At 35.6% G+C, this 24,002-nt stretch overlaps 1 protein-coding gene across 1 annotated transcript in view; it reads right to left on the bottom strand.

Moving 5' to 3' along the window:
- Window positions 1–12,979: 12,979 nt before the first annotated feature.
- The window catches only part of LOC131841642 (O-acyltransferase like protein-like), a 33,489-nt gene continuing 22,466 nt past the window's right edge, over window positions 12,980–24,002 (bottom strand). Inside the window, exons 10-12 of the mRNA XM_059189967.1 lie at window positions 15,136–15,313; window positions 13,546–13,688; window positions 12,980–13,084 (exon numbers count right to left, since the gene is read on the bottom strand). Of these exons, the coding sequence (XP_059045950.1) occupies window positions 12,980–13,084; window positions 13,546–13,688; window positions 15,136–15,313 (426 nt within the window). The remainder of the gene's footprint in view (window positions 13,085–13,545; window positions 13,689–15,135; window positions 15,314–24,002) is intronic.

The following is a 24,002-nucleotide window of genomic DNA, read 5'->3' as shown; positions in this document are numbered from 1 at the left end:
GAACGAGGATAATATTTTAAGAAAGATGTTACATATGAATGTGGATGGTAATAAGGGCAGAGGAAGGCCGAAAAAGAGATGGATGGACTGTATGAATGATGATATGGTAAGAAAGGAAGTAAATAACGAGATGACTGCGAACAGGGATGAATGGAAGAGAAAAACATATTACGACGACCACAAATAAATGGGATAAGGAAGAAGCCGATGATGAACTCACACACACACACACACACAGATTTACATTAATACAGATCAGATATACGATCAGATTGATTGATATGATGATATTGAATGATTGATACGTCCAATCAGATGGACGGTCGTGTTGTTTGATACAATCCATCAGATTGATCTTCAGATTAATTGTTTCAATCCATCAGATGGACTGTCAGATTGTTTGTTACAATCCATCAGATGGACTGTCAGATTGTTTGTTACAATCCATCAGATGGACTGTAAGATTGTTTGTTACAATCCATCACATGGACTGACAGATAGTTTGTTTCAAACCCTCAGATGGACTGTCAGATTGTTTGTTACAATCCATCACATGGACTGACAGATTGTTTGTTACAATCCATCAGTTGGACTGTCAGATTGTTTGTTGCAATCCATCAGATGGACTGTCAGATTGTTTGTTTCAATCCATCAGATGGACTGTCAGATTGTTTGTTACAATCCATCAGATGGACGGTCGTGCTGTTTGATACAATCCATCAGATGGACTGTCAGATTGTTTGTTACAATCCATCAGATGGAATGTCAGATTGTTTGTTACAATCCATCAGACGGACTGTCAGATTGTTTGTTACAATCCATCACATGGACTGTCAGATTGTTTGTTACAATCCATCAGATGGACTGTCAGATTGTTTGTTACAATCCATCAGATGGACGGTCGTGCTGTTTGATACAATCCATCAGATGGACTGTCAGATTGTTTGTTACAATCCATCAGATATACCGTCAGATTGTTTGTTTCAAACCCTCAGATGGACTGTCAGATTGTTTGTTACAATCCATCACATGGACTGACAGATTGTTTGTTTCAATCAATCAGTTGGACTGTCAGTATGTCAGTCAGTATGGTCTATCATGGTATGGACATGTAATGCGTAGGAACGAGGATAATATTTTAAGAAAGATGTTACATATGAATGTGGATGGTAATAAGGGCAGAGGAAGGCCGAAAAAGAGATGGATGGACTGTATGAATGATGATATGGTAAGAAAGGAAGTAAATAACGAGATGATTGCGAACAGGGATGAATGGAAGAGAAAAACATATTACGACGACAACAAATAAATGGGATAAGGAAGAAGCCGATGATGAACTCACACACACACACACACACAGATTTACATTAATACAGATCAGATATACGATCAGATTGATTGATATGATGATATTGAATGATTGATACGTCCAATCAGATGGACGGTCGTGTTGTTTGATACAATCCATCAGATTGATCTTCAGATTAATTGTTTCAATCCATCAGATGGACTGTCAGATTGTTTGTTACAATCCATTGGATGGACTGTCAGATTGTTTGTTACAATCCATCACATGGACTGACAGATTGTTTGTTTCAAACCCTCAGATGGACTGACAGATTGTTTGTTACAATCCCTCAGATGGACGGTCGTGCTGTTTGATACAACCATCACATGGACTGACAGATTATTTGTTTCAATCAATCAGTTGGACTGTCAGATTGTTTGTTACAATCCATCAGATAGACTGTCAGATTATTTGTTACATCAATCAGTTAGAACGTCAGATTGTTTGTTACAATCCACCAGATGGACGGTTGTGTTGTTTTTTACAGTCCATCAGATGGTATGTCAGATTGTTTTGTTACAATCGATCAGTTGGACTGTCTGATTGTTACAATCAATCAGTAGGAACGTCAGATTGTTTGTTACAATCCATCAGTTAGACGGTCGTGTTGTTTGATACAATCCATCAGATGGACTGTCAGATTGTTTGTTACAATCCACCAGATATACCGTCAGATTGTTTGTTACAATCCATCAGTTGGACGGTCGTGCTGTTTGATACAATCCATCAGATTGATCTTCAGATTAATTGTTTCAATCCATCAGATGGACTGTCAGATTGTTTGTTACAATCCATCAGATGGACTGTCAGATTGTTTGTTACAATCCATCAGATATACCGTCAGATTGTTTGTTTCAATCCAACAGATGGACTGTCAGATTGTTTGTTACAATCCATCAGATATACCGTCAGATTGTTTGTTTCAATCCATCAGATGGACCTTCAGATTGTTTGTTACAATCCATCAGATGGACGGTCGTGCTGTTTGATACAATCCATCAGATGGACTGTCAGATTGTTTGTTACAATCCATCAGATATACCGTCATTGTTTGTTTCAAACCCTCAGATGGACTGTCAGATTGTTTGTTACAATCCATCACATGGACTGACAGATTGTTTGTTTCAATCAATCAGTTGGACTGTCAGTATGTCAGTCAGTATGGTCTATCATGGTATGGACATGTAATGCGTAGGAACGAGGATAATATTTTAAGAAAGATGTTACATATGAATGTGGATGGTAATAAGGGCAGAGGAAGGCCGAAAAAGAGATGGATGGACTGTATGAATGATGATATGGTAAGAAAGGAAGTAAATAACGAGATGATTGCGAACAGGGATGAATGGAAGAGAAAAACATATTACGACGACAACAAATAAATGGGATAAGGAAGAAGCCGATGATGAACTCACACACACACACACAGATTTACATTAATACAGATCAGATATACGATCAGATTGATTGATATGATGATATTGAATGATTGATACGTCCAATCAGATGGACGGTCGTGTTGTTTGATACAATCCATCAGATTGAATTTCAGATTAATTGTTTCAATCCATCAGATGGACTGTCAGATTGTTTGTTACAATCCATCAGATGGACTGTCAGATTGTTTGTTACAATCCATCACATGGACTGACAGATTGTTTGTTTCAAACCCTCAGATGGACTGTCAGATTGTTTGTTTCAATCCTTCACATGGACTGACAGATTGTTTGTTTCAATCAATCAGTTAGACTGTCCGATTGATTGTTACAATCCATCAGATGGACTGTAAGATTGTTTGTTACAATCCATCAGATGGACGGTCGTGCTGTTTGATACAATCCATCACATGGACTGACAGATTGTTTGTTTCAATCCATCAGATGGACGGTCGTGCTGTTTGATACAATCCATCAGATGGACTGTCAGAGTGTTTGTTACAATCCATCAGATATACCGTCAGATTGTTTGTTTCAATCCATCAGATGGACTGTCAGATTGTTTGATACAATCCATCAGATGGACGGTCGTGCTGTTTGTTACAATCCATCAGTTAGACGGTCGTGTTGTTTGATACAATCCATCAGATGGACTGTCAGATTGTTTGTTACAATCCACCAGATATACCGTCAGATTGTTTGTTACAATCCATCAGTTGGACGGTCGTGCTGTTTGAAACAATCCATCAGATTGATCTTCAGATTAATTGTTTCAATCCATCAGATGGACTGTCAGATTGTTTGTTACAATCCATCAGTTGGACTGTCAGATTGTTTGATACAATCCATCAGATATACCGTCAGATTGTTTGATACAATCCATCAGATATATCAGATTGTTTGTTACAATCCGGTAGATTGTTTGTTACAATCCGTCAGATATAACGTCAGATTTTGATGTTTCAATCCATTAGATGTACGTTCGTGTTGTTTGATACAATCCATCAGATATATCGTCAGATTGTTTGTTACAATCAATCAGTTAGACTGTCGTTTTGTTTGATACAATCCATCAGATGGACTGTCAGATTGTTTGTTACAATCCATCAGATATACCGTCATTGTTTGTTACAATCCATCACATGGACTGACAGATTGTTTGTTTCAATCAATCAGTTGGACTGTCAGTATGTCAGTCAGTATGGTCTATCATGGTATGGACATGTAATGCGTAGGAACGAGGATAATATTTTAAGAAAGATGTTACATATGAATGTGGATGGTAATAAGGGCAGAGGAAGGCCGAAAAAGAGATGGATGGACTGTATGAATGATGATATGGTAAGAAAGGAAGTAAATAACGAGATGATTGCGAACAGAGATGAGTGGAAGAGAAAAACATATTACGACGACAACAAATAAATGGGATAAGGAAGAAGCCGATGATGAACTCACACACACACACACAGATTTACATTAATACAGATCAGATATACGATCAGATTGATTGATATGATGATATTGAATGATTGATACGTCCAATCAGATGGACGGTCGCGTTGTTTGATACAATCCATCAGATTGATCTTCAGATTAATTGTTTCAATCCATCAGATGGACTGTCAGATTGTTTGTTACAATCTATCAGATGGACTGTCAGATTGTTTGTTACAATCCATCACATGGACTGACAGATTGTTTGTTTCAAACCCTCAGATGGACTGTCAGATTGTTTGTTACAATCCATCAGATGGACGGTCGTGCTGTTTGATACAACCATCACATGGACTGACAGATTGTTTGTTTCAATCAATCAGTTGGACTGTCAGATTGTTTGTTACAATCCATCAGATAGACTGTCAGATTATTTGTTACAACAATCAATTGGACCGTCAGATTGTTTGATACAATCCATCAGATGGACTGTCAGATTGTTTGTTTCAATCCATCAGATGGACTGTCAGATTGTTTGATACAATCCATCAGATGGACCGTCAGATTGTTTGTTACAATCCATCAGTTAGACGGTCGTGTTGTTTGATACAATCCATCAGATGGACTGTCAGATTGTTTGTTACAATCCATCAGATAGACTGTCAGATTATTTGTTACAACAATCAATTGGACCGTCAGATTGTTTGTTACAATCCATCAGATGGACGGTCGTGCTGTTTGATACAATCCATCAGATGTACTGTCAGAGTGTTTGTTACAATCCATCAGATATACCGTCAGATTGTTTGTTTCAATCCATCAGATGGACTGTCAGATTATTTATTACAATCCATCAAATGGACCGTCAGATTGTTTGTTACAATCCATCAGTTAGACGGTCGTGTTGTTTGATACAATCCATCAGATGGACTGTCAGATTGTTTGTTACAATCCACCAGATATACCGTCAGATTGTTTGTTACAATCCATCAGTTGGACGGTCGTGCTGTTTGATACAATCCATCAGATTGATCTTCAGATTAATTGTTTCAATCCATCAGATGGACTGTCAGATTGTTTGTTACAATCCATCAGATGGACTGTCAGATTGTTTGTTACAATCCATCAGATATACCGTCAGATTGTTTGTTTCAATCCAACAGATGGACTGTCAGATTGTTTGTTACAATCCATCAGATATACCGTCAGATTGTTTGTTTCAATCCATCAGATGGACCTTCAGATTGTTTGTTACAATCCATCAGTTGGACGGTCGTGTTGTTTGATACAATCCATCAGATGGACTGTCAGATTGTTTGTTACAATCCATCAGATGGACGGTCGTGCTGTTTGATACAATCCATCAGATGGACTGTCAGATTGTTTGTTACAATCCATCAGATATACCGTCATTGTTTGTTACAATCCATCACATGGACTGACAGATTGTTTGTTTCAATCAATCAGTTGGACTGTCAGTATGTCAGTCAGTATGGTCTATCATGGTATGGACATGTATTGCGTAGGAACGAGGATAATATTTTAAGAAAGATGTTACATATGAATGTGGATGGTAATAAGGGCAGAGGAAGGCCGAAAAAGAGATGGATGGACTGTATGAATGATGATATGGTAAGAAAGGAAGTAAATAACGAGATGATTGCGAACAGGGATGAATGGAAGAGAAAAACATATTACGACGACAACAAATAAATGGGATAAGGAAGAAGCCGATGATGAACTCACACACACACACACAGATTTACATTAATACAGATCAGATATACGATCAGATTGATTGATATGATGATATTGAATGATTGATACGTCCAATCAGATGGACGGTCGTGTTGTTTGATACAATCCATCAGATTGATCTTCAGATTAATTGTTTCAATCCATCAGATGGACTGTCAGATTGTTTGTTACAATCCATCACATGGACTGACAGATTGTTTGTTTCAAACCCTCAGATGGACTGACAGATTGTTTGTTACAATCCCTCAGATGGACTGTCAGCTTGTTTGTTTCAATCCTTCACATGGACTGACAGATTGTTTGTTTCAATCAATCAGTTAGACTGTCCGATTGATTGTTACAATCCATCAGATGGACTGTAAGATTGTTTGTTACAATCCATCAGATATACCGTCAGATTGTTTGTTTCAATCCATCAGATGGACTGTCAGATTGTTTGTTACAATCCATCAGATGGACGGCCGTGCTGTTTGATACAATCCATCACATGGACTGACAGATTGTTTGTTTCAATCAATCAGTTGGACTGTCAGATTGTTTGTTACAATCCATCAGATAGACTGTCAGATTATTTGTTACAATCAATCAATTGGACCATCAGATTGTTTGATACGATCCATCGATGGACCGTCAGATTGTTTGTTACAATCCATCAGTTGGACGGTCGTGTTGTTTGATACAATCCATCAGATGGACTGTCAGATTGTTTGTTACAATCCATCAGATGGACGGTCGTGCTGTTTTGATACAATCCATCAGATGGACTGTCAGATTGTTTGTTACAATCCATCAGATATACCGTCAGATTGTTTGTTACAATTCATCAGATGGACTGTCAGATTGTTTGTTACAATCAATCAGTTGGACCGTCAGATTGTTTGTTACTATCCGTCAGATTGTTTGTTACAATCCGTCAGATTGTTTGTTACAATCAATCAGTTGGACCGTCAGATTGTTTGTTACAATCCATCAGATGGACTGTCAGATTGTTTGTAACAATCCATCAGTTAGAAGGTCGTGTTGTTTGATACAATCCATCAGATGGACTGTCAGATTGTTTGTTACAATCCACCAGATATACCGTCGGATTGTTTGTTATAATCCATCAGTCGGACGGTCGTGCTGTTTGATACAATCCATCAGATTGATCTTCAGATTAATTGTTTCAATCCATCAGATGGACTGTCAGATTGTTTGTTACAATCCATCAGTTGGAATGTCAGATTGTTTGTTACAATCCATCAGATATACCGTCAGATTGTTTGTTTCAATCCATCAGATGGACCTTCAGATTGTTTGTTACAATCCATCAGTTGGAAGGTCGTGTTGTTTGATACAATCCATCAGATGGACCTTCAGATTGTTTGTTACAATCCATCAGATATACTGTCAGATTGTTTGTTACAATCCATCAGATGAACGGTCGTGTAGTTTGTTACAATCCATCAGATTGACTGTCAGATTGTTTGTTGCAATCCATCAGATATACCGTCAGATTGATTGTTACGATCCAACAGATATACCGTCAGATTGATTGTTACAATCCATCAGATATACCGTCTGATTCATTGTTACAATCCATCAGATATACCGTCAGATTGTTTGTTACAGTCCATCAGTTGGACGGTCGTGCTGTTTGATACAATCCATCAGATGGACTGTCAGATTGTTTGTTACAATCCATCAGATATACCGTCAGATTGTTTGTTACAATCCATCAGTTGGACTGTCAGATTGTTTGTTACAATCCATCAGTTGGACGGTCGTGTTGTTTGATACAATCCATCAGATGGACCTTCAGATTGTTTGTTTCAATCCATCAGATATACGATCAGATATACCGTCTGATTCATTGTTACAATCCATCAGATATACCGTCAGATTGTTTGTTACAATCCATCAGTTGGACTGTCAGATTGTTTGTTACAATCCATCAGTTGGACGGTCGTGTTGTTTGATACAATCCATCAGATGGACCTTCAGATTGTTTGTTTCAATCCATCAGATATACCATCAGATATACCGTCTGATTCATTGTTACAATCCATCAGATATACCGTCAGATTGTTTGTTACAGTCCATCAGTTGGACGGTCGTGCTGTTTGATACAATCCATCAGATGGACTGTCAGATTGTTTGTTACAATCCATCAGATATACCGTCAGATTGTTTGTTTCAATCCATCAGATGGACTGTCAGATTGTTTGTTACAATCCATCACATGGACTGACTGACAGATTATTTGTTTCAATCAATCAGTTGGACTGTCAGATTGTTTGTTACAATCCATCAGATAGACTGTCAGATTATTTGTTACAATCAATCAATTGGACCGTCAGATTATTTGATACAATCCATCAGATGGACCGTCAGATTGTTTGTTACAATCCATCAGTTAGAAGGTCGTGTTGTTTGATACAATCCATCAGATATATCGTCAGATTGTTTGTTACAATCCACCAGATATACCGTCAGATTGTTTGTTATAATCCATCAGTCGGACGGTCGTGCTGTTTGATACAATCCATCAGATTGATCTTCAGATTAATTGTTTCAATCCATCAGATGGACTGTCATATTGTTTGTTACAATCCATCAGTTGGAATGTCAGATTGTTTGTTACAATCCATCAGATATACCGTCAGATTGTTTGTTTCAATCCATCAGATGGACCTTCAGATTGTTTGTTACAATCCATCAGATATACTGTCAGATTGTTTGTTACAATCCATCAGATGAACGGTCGTGTAGTTTGTTACAATCCATCAGATTGACTGTCAGATTGTTTGTTGCAATCCATCAGATATACCGTCAGATTGATTGTTACGATCCAACAGATATACCGTCAGATTGATTGTTACAATCCATCAGATATACCGTCTGATTCATTGTTACAGTCCATCAGTTGGACGGTCGTGCTGTTTGATACAATCCATCAGATGGACTGTCAGATTGTTTGTTACAATCCATCAGATGGACCGTCAGATTGTTTGCCACTTACCGTAATTTGAGCCGGCAGCTTGTTTGCTATATTCCATCAGGTAGGTCGGCACACGTGTCATTTTTACCATAAGGTGGACCGTCATCTTATCCAGTAACATAAAATAATTTAAAACTAATTTTTCTAAACTTAGTTATAAAAGTTACAGAACCCGAGGACAACGACTACGTACTCATGTTTAATGCTTTTTACTTTAGTTTAGAGTAGGGTTCATTCCCGGGAATTCTCGGGTCGAGAATTCCCGGGAAATCGTTGGGTTTTGTTCCCGGGAAATCAAGCTCGAGAAAAGTCGAGAACTCGAGAAATCAAGTACTGATATAGAAATTAAATTACTGTTTGTTGTAATGCGTGGCGGCGTAATAATTCAAGATATTAAGGTTTTCTTTCATGTATTTTTTTTTGTTTTACAGAAACTATTTTTGTTTACAAGTTTAAGGTAGATTTTTTCTAAATAACCAGCCAAAAATGTCATTGTCATTATAAATATAAGTCTGAATAATATTAGGTCCTAACATATGAAAGTGGTGTTTTGTAAGGGAGTAACCTGAAGTATGTTTTTTCAAAATATAACATGTTTATTTCATCAAACTATGTACCATTGCTATTTATGCACTTTCGCCATCTCATAGGTACTTCATTGATCCCTTTACTGAAAAAAACATTTGAACGGGAACATTTGGACATATCAATAAAATCTTTCGACTTTGGACTGCCCCGGATTTGAATTTTGTCCTAATCAGTTATCCAAATTTCTAAAAAAATGGTAATCTGTTGGAGCAAGGTCCGGGGAGCAATTGTGAAGTCTTAGACATTACAATTGAATCTCTTCTAATTTGGTAAATGTCAGTTGTGCAGTGTGTGGACTAGCGTTGTCCTGAAGCAGTATGGTTTCTCAATTACTGACAAAACACATAGCCGTAATCATCTGGCCAGATTTAAGAAAGCTGAAGTGAACAACACCGGAACTAGTCCACTAAACGCTCGCAAGTAACTTTTTTTGGGTCAATTTTCGCTTGGGGCAGGATTTGGTTGGTTTGCCAGGGTTCAGCCATTGCGATGAGCGTTTCCAATTATCATACAAAATCCACATCATCAAAGGTAATGATTCGATTTAAAATCCCTTTATTATTATGCCGGTCGACTAATGTAACGCAGGAGTCTACGCGCGTTTGTCGATCGAAACGCGAATTGTCCACTCAATTCATGAGGGACCCACCTTTCAAGCTTTTTCACCCTCCCAATTTGCTACAAGTGGATTAATACAGTTTTGTCACTAACACCGCACCCTGCAACTAACTCGGACGTGGTTTGCGATGGATCTGCTATCACAATAGCCTTCAATTCTTCATTACCAACCTTGGGCTCCAGCCGCCCACGGGGATTGTTTTGTAGGTTCGAATTTCCAGAACGAAAACGTTGCAACCAAAAATGCATTGTGTTTACTTTTGCGACACCACCACCATACACATCATTAATCCTTCGAGCCGTTTCTGCAGCACTAGTGCCATGGCGGAACTCGTACTCGTACTTGTAAATGACGCGATATTTTAAGTTTTGCATTTTGTAAGCTGAGTGACCCAAAGAAAAAACCAAGCGTATGTATTACGGTTTTCGAAAAACAAATGCATGAGTGAATAGCCGTATAAATTTGAAATTGGAAATTCCTAACCAAAGAGGAGTTATTTAAGATCAAAGTGGCCAATACGACAAAACGCTAATTTCATATGTAAGAACCTAATATATTTCAGTATTTAAAAACAAAATTGCTTATTCATAATATGTATAATGTTTTTAAATATACCTACTCAATAAAAGTTTTATAATTAATTTTATAGTTAAATTTTATATTTAATATTTAACAAAAAATGCAGTGGTTTTCGTCTCAAATGAAACCACTGAGTTTTTTGAAGTTATTGGAACCAAATAATATGAGAAAATGTACGTAAATGTAAATTTCTCGACAACCCGAGAAGACCCGAGAAATTAACCTCGAGAATTCTCGAGACCCGAGAAATTGAAAAGCTCGAGAAATCATGAACCCTAGTTTAGAGGCTATCTTACATGATATATGGACACACAATATAATTAAACAATTGTCAAAAATAAAAAAAATATATTTTCGCTACTTATATTCGAACAATTTATTATAACATTTTTGTCATTATTCCATTTTATTTACAATAAATAATATATAATTTTTAGGACAAGTATAGGTACATAACATCAGTCATTCAAAAACAAATCTACTTAAAATATCTAGATATATTAATATATTTATTAGTACTTATAAACAAAGATAACAAAACCACCTGCTTACAGAAATAGATAATACAAAACCCACATAGACAGCCCCTCCGATCGAACCCCGTCCAATTCAAACGGGGATCGAAATTACAACAGCCTGAGCTGAGGTTCGAACCCCTAGCGGTGCGCTCAGACTATAGTCGTATCCGTCAGGCGGGAGTTGGCCTTCAGCCGCTCCATAAGTCCTTCCTTTGGTTTGGAGTGCCATCTGCACTCGCCCCCTATCGTCCGGTGAAGCTGTAAAGGCCAACAGCATTAGAATTGGGTGTTATATTGCGGAATTCTTTTTCATTCCTATTTCCAATGCAGATAGCATCTCACTGATCTATAACAGTTATCTAATAATTAATTAATGTACTTCTGCAATACAGGCTCAGGTATAACCATTTTTTAACAATTCACATAAAATTTTTTTTTATCCCTACATAATATACATAGAAAACACCTAGACCTATACAATCATACTCATTAATACAAAAGTTTTTACCGTTCGAATCAGAATTAAGGCCGTCAGCTAGACTACCGAGACTAACTCTACTCTATAAGAGCCAATTGTTTCAAAAATAAAAATTATCTAATACTAGATGTACCCGTGATTTCACCCGCGTAAAATTTACAGCCTATATGTCATCGATTAAATAGAAAAATGACTATTTTGAAAATTAGAAGCTAGAATATCCTTTTATATAAGTAATTAGATTAACCACGCCGTCTTAATCATTATGTAAATACTTTTAAAATGATATATAAAACTTATGTGTAAATTTAAAACGTTAGAGGAAAAAATAATTTAAATAAATTAAAATAAATCAAAAAAGTATTTCTTGAAAACTGCCGTTTTTCTATTTAACCGACGATGTTATTCTGATGTATGAGCTATATTACTGTAAAGTTTCAACAAAATCCGTTCAGTAGTTTTAGCGTGAAAGGGTAACATACATCCATCCATACTCACAACCTTTCGCGTTTATAATATTAATAATAATAATAAGATATATATGACACAGTTCCCGGGAATGGCAACGAATGGCATGGCATGTCATGGGCATGACATGCTGCCGTGATCTCTTGTAAATTTTACAATATTTTCTTCAGATATATTACAATACATCAGGTATTTTCTCATTTTGCTGTGTCATATGAGGGCAGTTATAAATTTTACAATGTTTTCTTAAGACATATTACAATAAACTAGCTTTTGCCCGCGGCTTCGTTCGCGTTAATTTGTCCCCTTGGGGGTGGATATACCAAAACCCTTTCTTAGAGGATGCCTATGTCATAGTAGCTTTATGCATGCAAAGTCTCAGCCCGATCGGTTTAAATTGACAAAGTTTCATATAAAATTTCATCCCCTATTTTATCCCTTTGGGGGTAGAATTAATCAAAATCATTTCTTAGCGGATGCCTACGTCATAACATCTACCTGCATGCCAAATTTCAGCCCGATCCGTCCAGTGGTTTGGGCTGTGCGTTGATAGATCACTATGTCAGTCACCTTTGAGTTATATATGTTTAGATTAGGTATTTTCTCATTTTGTTGTGTCGTACGAGGGCAGTTGTAAATTTTACGATGTATTCTTCAGAGGAGATATATATATATATATATCCTCCTCTGAAGAATACATCGTAATATATATATATATATATATATATATATATATATATACTCTACATTAGGTATTCTCTTCTTTTGGTGTGTCATACGAGAGCAGCAAAGAACCTGTGCACCGGCATTTCCACCAGCACCGTGACCGGAACTGATATCAAGTATGTGATAACGACTGTCGCTATCGCATCCACCAACTGAAATGCATTACACAAACATATATTCATAGTTTTATGCAAAAGTGCAAATAAAAAATTATAAAAACCATCAAGAATATATATGTGAAAGTTTTGTCAAAATCGGTCCAGCCGTTTCAGAGACTAGCAAGAACAAACAGACAGACAGATAATACATATAAAAAATAGATTCTTAAATTACCGTTAATACTCTCATATGCATTTAATGAAAATACAGTTTTTTTGTTTAGTTTCGTTACTTTCCAGTTTTGAACAAACATTTTTACGATTAACTGACTTAAATAACTTCGCTGATCAATAAAAGTCATTATTATCATTTCAGGTATCTATCCACTGTTGAATATATGTTCAGCCTTTCACCATGACCGTCACCCAATACCTTCCACCGTTTACGGTCTACCTACCGCATCCATCCCGAGCACCTTCTTTTAAGTGTCGTAAAATACAAATAAATCACTCACCAATTGTGGTATAGAGAAGGTGATGGTATGTTGTCGCGCGGCTACCAACATCATTCCCACGCACCAGTGGATGGTGAGCACGGACAGCGACACGCGGCCCAGCGACCGCCACCCTCCCCACGAGAACACGGCGCTGTACACATCTGACAAAACATGCCTTTACATGAACGCTCTTTCAGACGCCAACAGCTCTCATACAAGAAACAATGTGCATTTAAATGTAGACAACCCTACACACCTGACAAAACATGCCTTTACACGAACGCCCTTTCAGACGCCAACAGCTCTCATGCAAGAAACAATGTGGGAAAAATGTAGACAACCGTACACACCTGACAAAACATGCCTTTACATGAACGCTCTTTCAGACGCCAACAGCTCTCATGCAAGAAACAATGTGCTTTTAAATGTAGACAACCGTACACACCTGACAAAACATGCCTTTACATGAACGCTCTTTCAGACGCCAACAGCTCTCATGCAAGAAACAATGTGCTTTTAAATGTAGACAACCGTACACACCTGACAAAACATGCCTTTACATGAACGCTCTTTCAGACGCCAACAGCTCTCATACAAGAAACAATGTGCATTTAAATGTAGACAACCGTACACACTTGACAAAACATGCCTTTACATAAACGCTCTTTCAGACGCTAACAGCTCTCATACAAGAAACAATGTGCATTTAAATGTAGACAACCGTACACACTTGACAAAACATGCCTTTTCACGAACGCTTTTTCACGCGCCAATACCCCTCCGATCGATCCCCCGTCCAATTCAAACGGGGATCGAAATTACAACGGTCTACAGGTTCGAAACCCTAGCGATGCCCTCAGACTAAAGTCGTATTCGTTTCAGAGTTGGCCTTCAGCCGCTCCATAAGTCCTTTCTCGGGTTTGGAGTGTAACTGCTCTCGCCGTGAAGCTGTAAAGGCCAGCTGCGGCCAACAGCATTAGAGTAGTCCGAAAAAAAACGCGCCAATAGACTTTCACGCAGAAAACATTGTGCATGTAAATGTAGACAAAAGCTGTCTTTACACGGACGTTCTTTCACGCGCCAATAGACTTTCACGCAGAAAACATTGTGCATGTAAATATAGACAAAAGCTGTTCATACACGGACGCTCTTACACGTGCAAAAAGGCTTTCACGCGAGAAGTGAGTATATAAATAGCCTGCTTTTACACGACACGTTCTTTCTTGAGCGATTAAGAGCGCGTGATATTTAGCGCGAGAAAGCCAAGACGCGCAAACGTGTTTGAGCGCAGTCTTTCTCGTTCTCTTTTAACATTTACACACCCATGATTATTAAATTACACGTGTAAAAACATCTATTAGGCTTTAAAGCAAGAAAGAATGTAAATATAGATAAAGAGAACGTTCGTGCTGTAACGCTTTTTAATAAGAATTAATTATTACAAAATGGCGGATATCTGACTATAGAGCAAAAAAATTATTATTCATAATTTATAAATACTAAGCGAGTCTCTGGATTTTTTTTAAAGGAAGTGAAGTGACATCTTATATATTATTATTTATAATAATATTATTTAAGAGCTTATATCCCTACCAGTTGAGAACTTACCGTCGAGGTCATTGAACAGGCCCAATAGGAAGATAGCAAAGACGAGAACAAAAACTGGTCGCTCGAGGGCCGTGTACACGAGGATGACGATTGGAGACGTGTAGTGGTCAAGGTAGGTGCCCAGAGAAGCCAGTCCCACCATCATTGGTATACTAAGTTTGTAGGACCACACCAGCCACTGAAATAAAAACATGAATAATGATAAAATCATATATTCTCATTCAATTCTCTATTCTTAATAGCTGCCTATACATTTTCTTTCATGTGCGATCAGGAACGTGTGCAAAGATCGATCCCTCGTCCAATTCAAACGGGGATCGAAATTACGACGGCCTGAGCCGAGGTTCGAACCCCTAGTAGACTGCCCTCAGACTAATATCGTATCCGTCAGGCAGGACTTGGCCTTCAGCCGCTCCATAAGTCCTTCCTTGGTTTGGAGTGCCATCTGCACTCGCCCCCTATCGTCCGCTGAAGCTGTAAAGGCCAGCTGCGGCCAACAGCATTAGAGAAGTCCGAATAAAAAAAAAAGTGCAAATTCTCATTTAATTCTTTATTCTTAATAGTTGCCTTTACACGTTCTTTGACTTGTGACCAGGAACGTGTTAACTATCGTGTGACGCACCATTAATTAAAAATGGTAAAGTCAATATCATGTAACCTGAAACGGAACGTCAGAGGCCAGAGCCAAAGTAATCTATGTGACATTGACAAGTGGATGACGGATGATTGAACGTAGGCAGCGGGAGTTTTGGAGCGAAAGTGTTGATATTATTATAAAAACAAATAAGAGATAGGTAATTGTGAATATTGTAGGCATTGAGGTGTTTCTCTCCCTGACTAACCGGCATTACGCCTAAGTCGTCAGAATACTAGTGATTTTAAAAGTTCAGAAGCGGTACCAATCCCGCCTACAAATTCGACCGTAAGGTAATTCTGACTAGAAGTTGTGGTAAGTGAATTTACGTTAATAACACGCATACCATTAAACGCAGTATCTCACTTGTTTTATTGAACTTTTGGATGAATTGCTTTCTACATATTAAATAGATTTAGTATGTACGATAACTTGCGAGAGTAATGACATGACATGTAGCACGATATTGAGGTATACAATATACCTAAGAAAGAAGTATTATGAATACATTAAGTATAAAACAACATGGATATCTAATTAGTTTAAAATACAGAGTAACTATTGTTATGTTATTAATGCCTATGATAGAGTATGATAGGATATCAACAGATTAGAAACAGTTACATCAACTATGTTGACATACAGGTTGAACATGAGAACACATACCATGTTATACATATAAACAGTGTAATGGTATTGCTGAGTTTGTTGCTAATTCACAGTAAATTAGTCAAACTTGCTGTTCAGTTTTGTGTGTTTGTTCTACGTGAATTGAATTGAAGAATTGTTATTATTTCTTTACATAGGTACACATATATGTTTGATGATCCCATTTCAGATAAATGACAATCACAGGCATAGTCCAGGTATATGTCTTGATTGTGGTTATATTCCCAAATTGAGATACTGTCATATATATATTATATGGGTTGATACTTTGATATGTGTTTATTAATGAATTAATAAAGCATATTAATATAGATAGACACAGTATATTGTTGACATAAACTGATACAAGCTACATAACATGTTATATTTCATAATATTACATATTAAAGACATTTTAGATGCTATCTCAGGATTAGCTGTGAAGCTCTCAGTGAAAATAGTACTTAACTCTGATAGTACAATTATTATATTTATTTCTTGTTGTGTTTTGAATTTTATAAATGTATATCTATATATGTATATATATATAGCAATGGCTAACAATTGGTAGTAAACTCCAATGTTAAAAACCGAATAACTGTAAACTATTATTATTAATAGTTCCTTATTTATATATATATAAAATCCAATTGAGATCTATTAGGATCCTCGAGGTTATCATAATCATATAGCAATGGCTAACAATTGGTAGTAAACTCCAATGTTAAAAACCGAATAACTGTAAACTATTATTATTAATAGTTCCTTATTTAATTATTAATTAGTATAAAATCCAATTGAGATCTATTAGGATCCTCGAGGTTATCATAATAATATGATATTGATTATTAATGTGTTGAAAAAGCACCTAGAGATGATATCCAATTCCTCAAAGGTGTCATATTATGCTGGAATTATATATTATATGTATGCTCATATTGAATGTATTATATGTTTGAGCAATTGGTTCACTTCTTTGATGCTTCTCTTGAAATTCATTAGAATGGCCCTTAGCAGCCATTGTTGAGCAATAAAGGTACTTAAAGGTCCTGTGCAGGTACCTGTAGCTATGTACATTAGTCATTTGAGACAATGTTTTGTAAGTGATTGTTGGAATTTATAAGCACCCAATTAATATGTGACATGTTAGAAAGTGATAGATTACAGGTAAGACTATTCTTACATGGTTCAGTTTTGTAAACTATGAAGTTGTCTTTTAACCTAAAGAAAGGCTTTTGGTAAAGCCAGAAATGGTTGTTGTTGGGTCTTGATTGTACAAAAGACCTGTTGACTTTAGTTTAGTTTTATAATTTATGAAGTTGTCTTTTAACCTAAAGAAAAGCTTTTGGTAAAGCCAGAAATGAATGTTGTTGGCTCTTGATTGTATTATTGATTGTACAAGAAACCTGTTGAATTTTCTAAACAATACTTGAGCAACAAGTTTGTCTTTAAATTTACTATTAGTGTTATGAATATGAATAAAAGTTTTTGGAAATAAGTTAATATTTGTGTACATACAGAATGTTTGGATATATATATTGAGTCGCTGAATATGTACAACATAAGACAATTGTTATCACAATAATGAAAATAGACTATTGTAATATATTGCAATGTATTGCTATATTGTCCAATCTTGTGTACTGCATAAGCTAATGAACTGAAGATTTGCTGCAAGGATCTGAGCTTAAGTTATCCATTGAGTTTTATTATTTAGTGTCATTTGTAGAATGACAGTACTAAGAAACTATAAAGTGGACAGATTCATTGTTAAATCTGTATTGGAATTGAAATGTCTACCAATGATGAAATCATAATTGTTTAAATTCAAATTGTATTATATATTTGTGAAGTACAGATAAAAAAAAAAATAGAATGTATAGAATATATTATTGAATATTAATATAAATAAATGTATATCAGAAGATGATAATAACTGATTTAAAGCATTCATGAGTTAATAATGAACTCATCTTGAAGTTAGCACATGGATTGTGTCAAACAGTGTGGTCTAGAATTGTGAAATTTGGATAATAAACTTTATAATTCAGATATTATGGCAGGAAAATGGAAATAAATGAGTGCATAGCACTCTTTTGTTGTATATAGGTATGGACAGATGGGAGAGAATTAAGTGAATACATGTAAACTGTGATATGGTGAAATAGAGGAGAAAGGAAAAATTGGATACTATTTTTAAATGGTTTATGTAACTTACCTTTTATGTATTTGTATACTACAGGATTATAAAATATTTTATGATTTGACTAATGAAGTTTCTGTATATTAATTAGTTATTATTAAATAGTCTCTGTGGGAGGCAATGTTAAGATATTCAAAGTACATAAGCTTTAAAATTATTATAGAGGAAAATTATGAGACACAGGCAGACAAGATTGTTAGGAAAGTAAAGAGATATGGATATTCTAGAAAACTTTGCTGATGACCTTGGTAATGTGGTTATTAATAGGCTGCATAACTTTCCATGCATGGAAATTCGTTCCCATTCTATACAACCGTTATATATTTATGAGAATTCCTGATTGTTGGTGTTTTATGCTATGCCTTTATAAGCATGTGGTTTGTTTTATTTAACATAACTTTGTTACCAAAGAGGATGAGACTGAAGTTAGTCAGTTTTATGAAGATTCATTTTATGAGAGCACTCCTATACTGTGCCACACTTCCAATTATCTTCTGTGAATCTACTGTACTGTAGAGGACAGTGCATGGCGATTTCGGTATAGCTATGACAGGAATATATAAGTAAAAAAAAAAAAAGAAGAATAGGAAAAATCCTCAATATCTCGTGAACACAAGTTAATCACTGCAAATGTAACTTAGATTGAAAGTGAGATGTTGGTATCCGTTGGGATGAACAGTGATTCACAAGCACAGTATCAGTATAATTTATAGAAAAAAAAAATATAAATAGCAATGATTCAAAAGAAGATTGTATCATATGTACAGGTATAAATACATATAGTAATGCCTATTTAACATTTAAATAGTATTCTGATTGATTGGATTGTATGACGCCATATAATGAAATGAAAAATTTATAAGCCAAGAGACCAGTGATAGCCAAAGAATATATATATATATATATATATATATATATAAGAAAATGGCAGAGACGACAGACAAAAGAAAAATAGGACAGCAGAAAAAAAAGATAAGCAGATGACATAAGAAAAAAAAAAAAGGAAACACCAGGAAAAGACTGGATGCAAACTTCCATAGAGAGAGAGAGAGAGAGACGTGGATAGTCAGTATGGACGAGCTGGTTTATGAATATGGATACTGGCGTAATTTAGGAGATTTTTATATGGTTTCCTGATGGATAATAAACTACTTTATGAATAGCATATATGTAGAATGAAAAATAAATACTGCATGGTCTAAGTTGTAAGTTTTACATGTTACAGAGAAGTATTTGTTGAGAAAATGTTAGCGAGCTGAGCCATTGTTCTTTAATTATAATGGTATTATAGTGAATACAAATTTAAGAAGCACAGGTAGTTAAAAGAAAAAAAAACAAAGAATATATAAGAAAAGTTACTAGAGGATATAAATGAAAGTTAAGATATAAGAAAGTTAAATATTGTTAAGGATTACAGTTTACAGTTATAAATTACTGTTGTAGATGGTTTTGCCAATTTTATTAATTTCTAGTTAACCTTTGTTAAATCTTGAGATATTGTATCTATTAAGATTTTAATTGATTAAAAAAAAAAAGAGAATAATCGAAGCGTATAATGCTAAATTAACGAGCATGTAAGAATTGTTGGTATACATGTTGACTCAATTGACTTGAATATGAGATTGGATGTGTTTAGGTAGGTGTATTAGATGTATTAGGTATTTAGACCATTGTAACTTTTGACATAATTGTTGAGTTGAAGTAAAATAAAAGTGTTAACTAAGGCTTTTAATAGTGAACTCATCAACATATAAGAATTGATGTTGTCACTTGCATAGCATACGAGAACGGATGTATTAAATAAGTGAGGGTGTTTTAATGTTGAATTGTACAAAATTACAGGTGTAGAGATATTGGAAGTTTATAATAATAACGGTGATGTTGTTTTCAAATATTTGGTTGATATTCATCAGATAAATAAGATTGAATTAAATTTAAAGCGTTGTCTTTGACGACGACGGAAGTTAAAATTTTTATAAGTAATGATCAACGCAATCAAATGCTGGACATTTGATTCCATAGATTAGTCTGAGCACCTATATGCACTTGTATGTGTGGCTGAACGCCCTTTGGAGAAATCGGATTGACTATTGTACTAACTAAATAGTTTAAATTGAAATTAATCCTTTCAGAACTGATTTTATGTGTCGGGAATTTAAATACAACTAATGGCTTGATAACATGGTCTGCTAGTAAGCAGAAAGTTACAGCCGAATACGCAGAATATTTTAGAAAATGTGTTGTAATTAATGGGAAATTAGAAGAGGTGCTAATTTATAGAACCCAGACACCGTATACAGACACTTTTGAAATATTATGAATAAAGCGCTCGAGGTGTACAAGATAGTTACACTGCAAGATTGTAGTAAGGACGTTCACAAGGTAAAATTTGATACACCTCGATGGAAAATAGTCGGTAAATATACGCGGTGAAGAGTTGTACATGAACGAATAGATCTGAAAGATTAAGGAATGCTAGTGATACAATGATGAGTTACAATCGATGACAAGCTGAATTATGAGCAAAATGGCTAATAGAACGGGCGGTTGATATGACAATGAAAAATGATTTGCAATACTTTGATGAAATTATGAGATTAATATAATAATCATATGACTATGAATACGATTTATGGATTTTAAGGTAAATGATGGTGATTTAGATTTGATGATATACTGATGAGATGATTGCGCTGAGATCGCGGCTGATGGTTCCGTATACGTTAGTTCACGGAGAAAATGGGGATCCGCGTGTGCTCAATGCGACGTACAACGAACGACTCGCTTTTTGTTGATGCTACTCAAGATTTGGTAGATAATAATAGGTGTAGGGTATGTGGTAGTAATATATTGCAACTTCGTTCAGAAATTGATAGATATATATCAACCAGATATATAATTCGAATTTGGTACATAATTAAATTGAATTAACTTATGATTAAATGTTATAATGTCCTTTAAAGCGTTGGAGAAATAGTAAAATGGAACCAGGAAATCCAGTTCTTAAAGAAATGTAATAGAATAAAAAGTAATAGTAAAATTTGATGGGAGTACATATAACCCATAGTTGAGTTGCAATGTAGAGCACTTGAGGCTGAAGTAAAAATAGCATAGTACCATAAAGAATATGACTAGTTGGAGGCCGTAACTCCTTGTGTGCGCAAGCGGTGAATGCCTCATTGAGAAAATGACCAGTTGTTAAATATTTGATGTGTTTCAGTTGGAGACCGTAGTTCCTTGTGGCGGCAAGCGGTGGCTGAGTCTAATGAGAATCTGACCAGTTTGAGGCCGTAGCTCCTTGTGTGGGCAAGCGGTGGCTGAGTCTAATGAGAATTTGACCAGTTTGAGGCCGTAGCTCCTTGTGCGGGCAAGCGGTGGCTGAGTCTAATAAAATCCAGATCTGTTGAGACCGTAGCTCATAGTGGGCAAGCGGTGGCATTTTTTTAATGTTTTGTTTTAACAGGTATTTCACTAATTAGCTAGGCAGCCGTGTTCGCAGAGATGCTGACTAGTACCTGGTGTGAAAAATTACAACAACTTAAGGCGGAAAAATATAACAAAGACTGAAGTCATGATGTTGAAATGTAATGTGTAGTTGTCAGTGGCAACTTTCATATTTTAAGTATGTAAATTATCTCAAACTAAATTTTATATGATTTTAATTTTATTATATTACCCGATGTTAACTGTTATGATAATATCGAATGAGGCCCTTCGATAACGTTGGATGGCCGAAGTGGCTACGAATACCATCGATTAAATATAAAGTGAATAGTAGGCTTACTAAACTCACGTTCGTTTGACGAAAGTTAGTAATTCGTTTTATGGAAATTGCGCAAGGTTTTGCAACGAACTCCTAGAGTCTGTACTCAATTTGCCAGAAAAAGAAATCAAATGTGTCATAAAATATTTTCTTTGTAAAAAAAAGAGGCTTATTATAGAATTGAAGAATTTATAAATGTCATCATTTATAAATCAGTGTTTTTTAGAAAATATCTAATTTGAAATTCATAGCGCTGTCAATGTTGTCTGATCGAACGGAGATTAAGTGCGTAGCGGTTTTTATGTTGATTGCCGCATGCCTAATCCTTGTTGTTAATTAAATATAAGTAAATCAATATTTATTTAAAAGAGCAACACACAGGGTTCTTGTTTGTTCTTCTTGTGATGAATCTGCGTTCCGAATGAGCGATAGATTCAAAAAACTTGACTACTCAAAAGTGCTTATATTAAGTTTATTTGAATAAAGATTATTTCTATTTCACATTAATCTGGAACATTGGGTTTTGGTTTATGTTAAACTGGTGTTGTAAAGAAAATTGAGATCAGTATCTACAATCATTTATAGTCCCCTAAATGTACAGGGTTCAAAGGGTGCAATAGATTACTTGACCAGTGAGCTGATGGTATTATTAAGTAAATCATAACTGAAATTCAATGAATTATGTTATATTAAAATAATTCTCTGGTAAATCAAGAGTATCGTCGAAGTAAAATAGTAGTAGTTGTATTGAGGGTATTAGAACCACTTGAATAATATTGACCTGTTATTTTCTATTGGTTAGGTGAAGGCAGGCAGCGATTTTGTTCTAATTTTATGTCACGAGAATATTACTTTCTCTTTATATTTTTTTTCTATATATGTAGGTAATTAAGTTTTACCTTTTGTAATGTGATATGTTAAATTTATCCGTTAAAATATTCATGATGAGAAATGTCAAGTTCTATTTTGGAGGTATAAAAAAAAAATGCAATGTTCATAAGATCGGAAACTTACATTGTGATGGTGATATGTTACAGTCTGACTCATAGAAGTCAATCACCGCCAAATAATTGTTTGTTACTCTAAAAGGTTGTTCATGTTTTTGGGTGATTTGGATTATGTAAATTAATATATGTTATGTTATATTTTGTGCATTTCTGAATGCATGCCGAAACTTAGCTCTGTTAGTATTGATTTTAGATTGTAAACCTTGGACAGTATACTAAGATAGTCAATGTTATGAAAGTAATGTGTATCTTTAGTTTAGTATTTGTTATATGATCCTGTAGACACTATATCCTTTGATAAGCATGACTACGCTCATAAGTTACCTATGTGTCTGGGCCAGACACTATTGCAGGATGGCCGACTGTTAACTATCGTGTGACGCACCATTAATTAAAAATGGTAAAGTCAATATCATGTAACCTGAAACGGAACGTCAGAGGCCAGAGCCAAAGTAATCTATGTGACATTGACAAGTGGATGACGGATGATTGAACGTAGGCAGCGGGAGTTTTGGAGCGAAAGTGTTGATATTATTATAAAAACAAATAAGAGATAGGTAATTGTGAATATTGTAGGCATTGAGGTGTTTCTCTCCCTGACTAACCGGCATT

This window comes from Achroia grisella, unplaced genomic scaffold, assembly GCF_030625045.1.
Source record: "Achroia grisella isolate CSIRO2021 unplaced genomic scaffold, CSIRO_AGI_Agris_v1 utg1866, whole genome shotgun sequence".
NCBI classification, from domain to species: Eukaryota; Metazoa; Arthropoda; class Insecta; order Lepidoptera; family Pyralidae; genus Achroia; species Achroia grisella.
The sequence above is the reverse complement of the archived record's forward strand: the minus strand, read 5'-3'. Positions and strand labels throughout refer to the sequence as shown.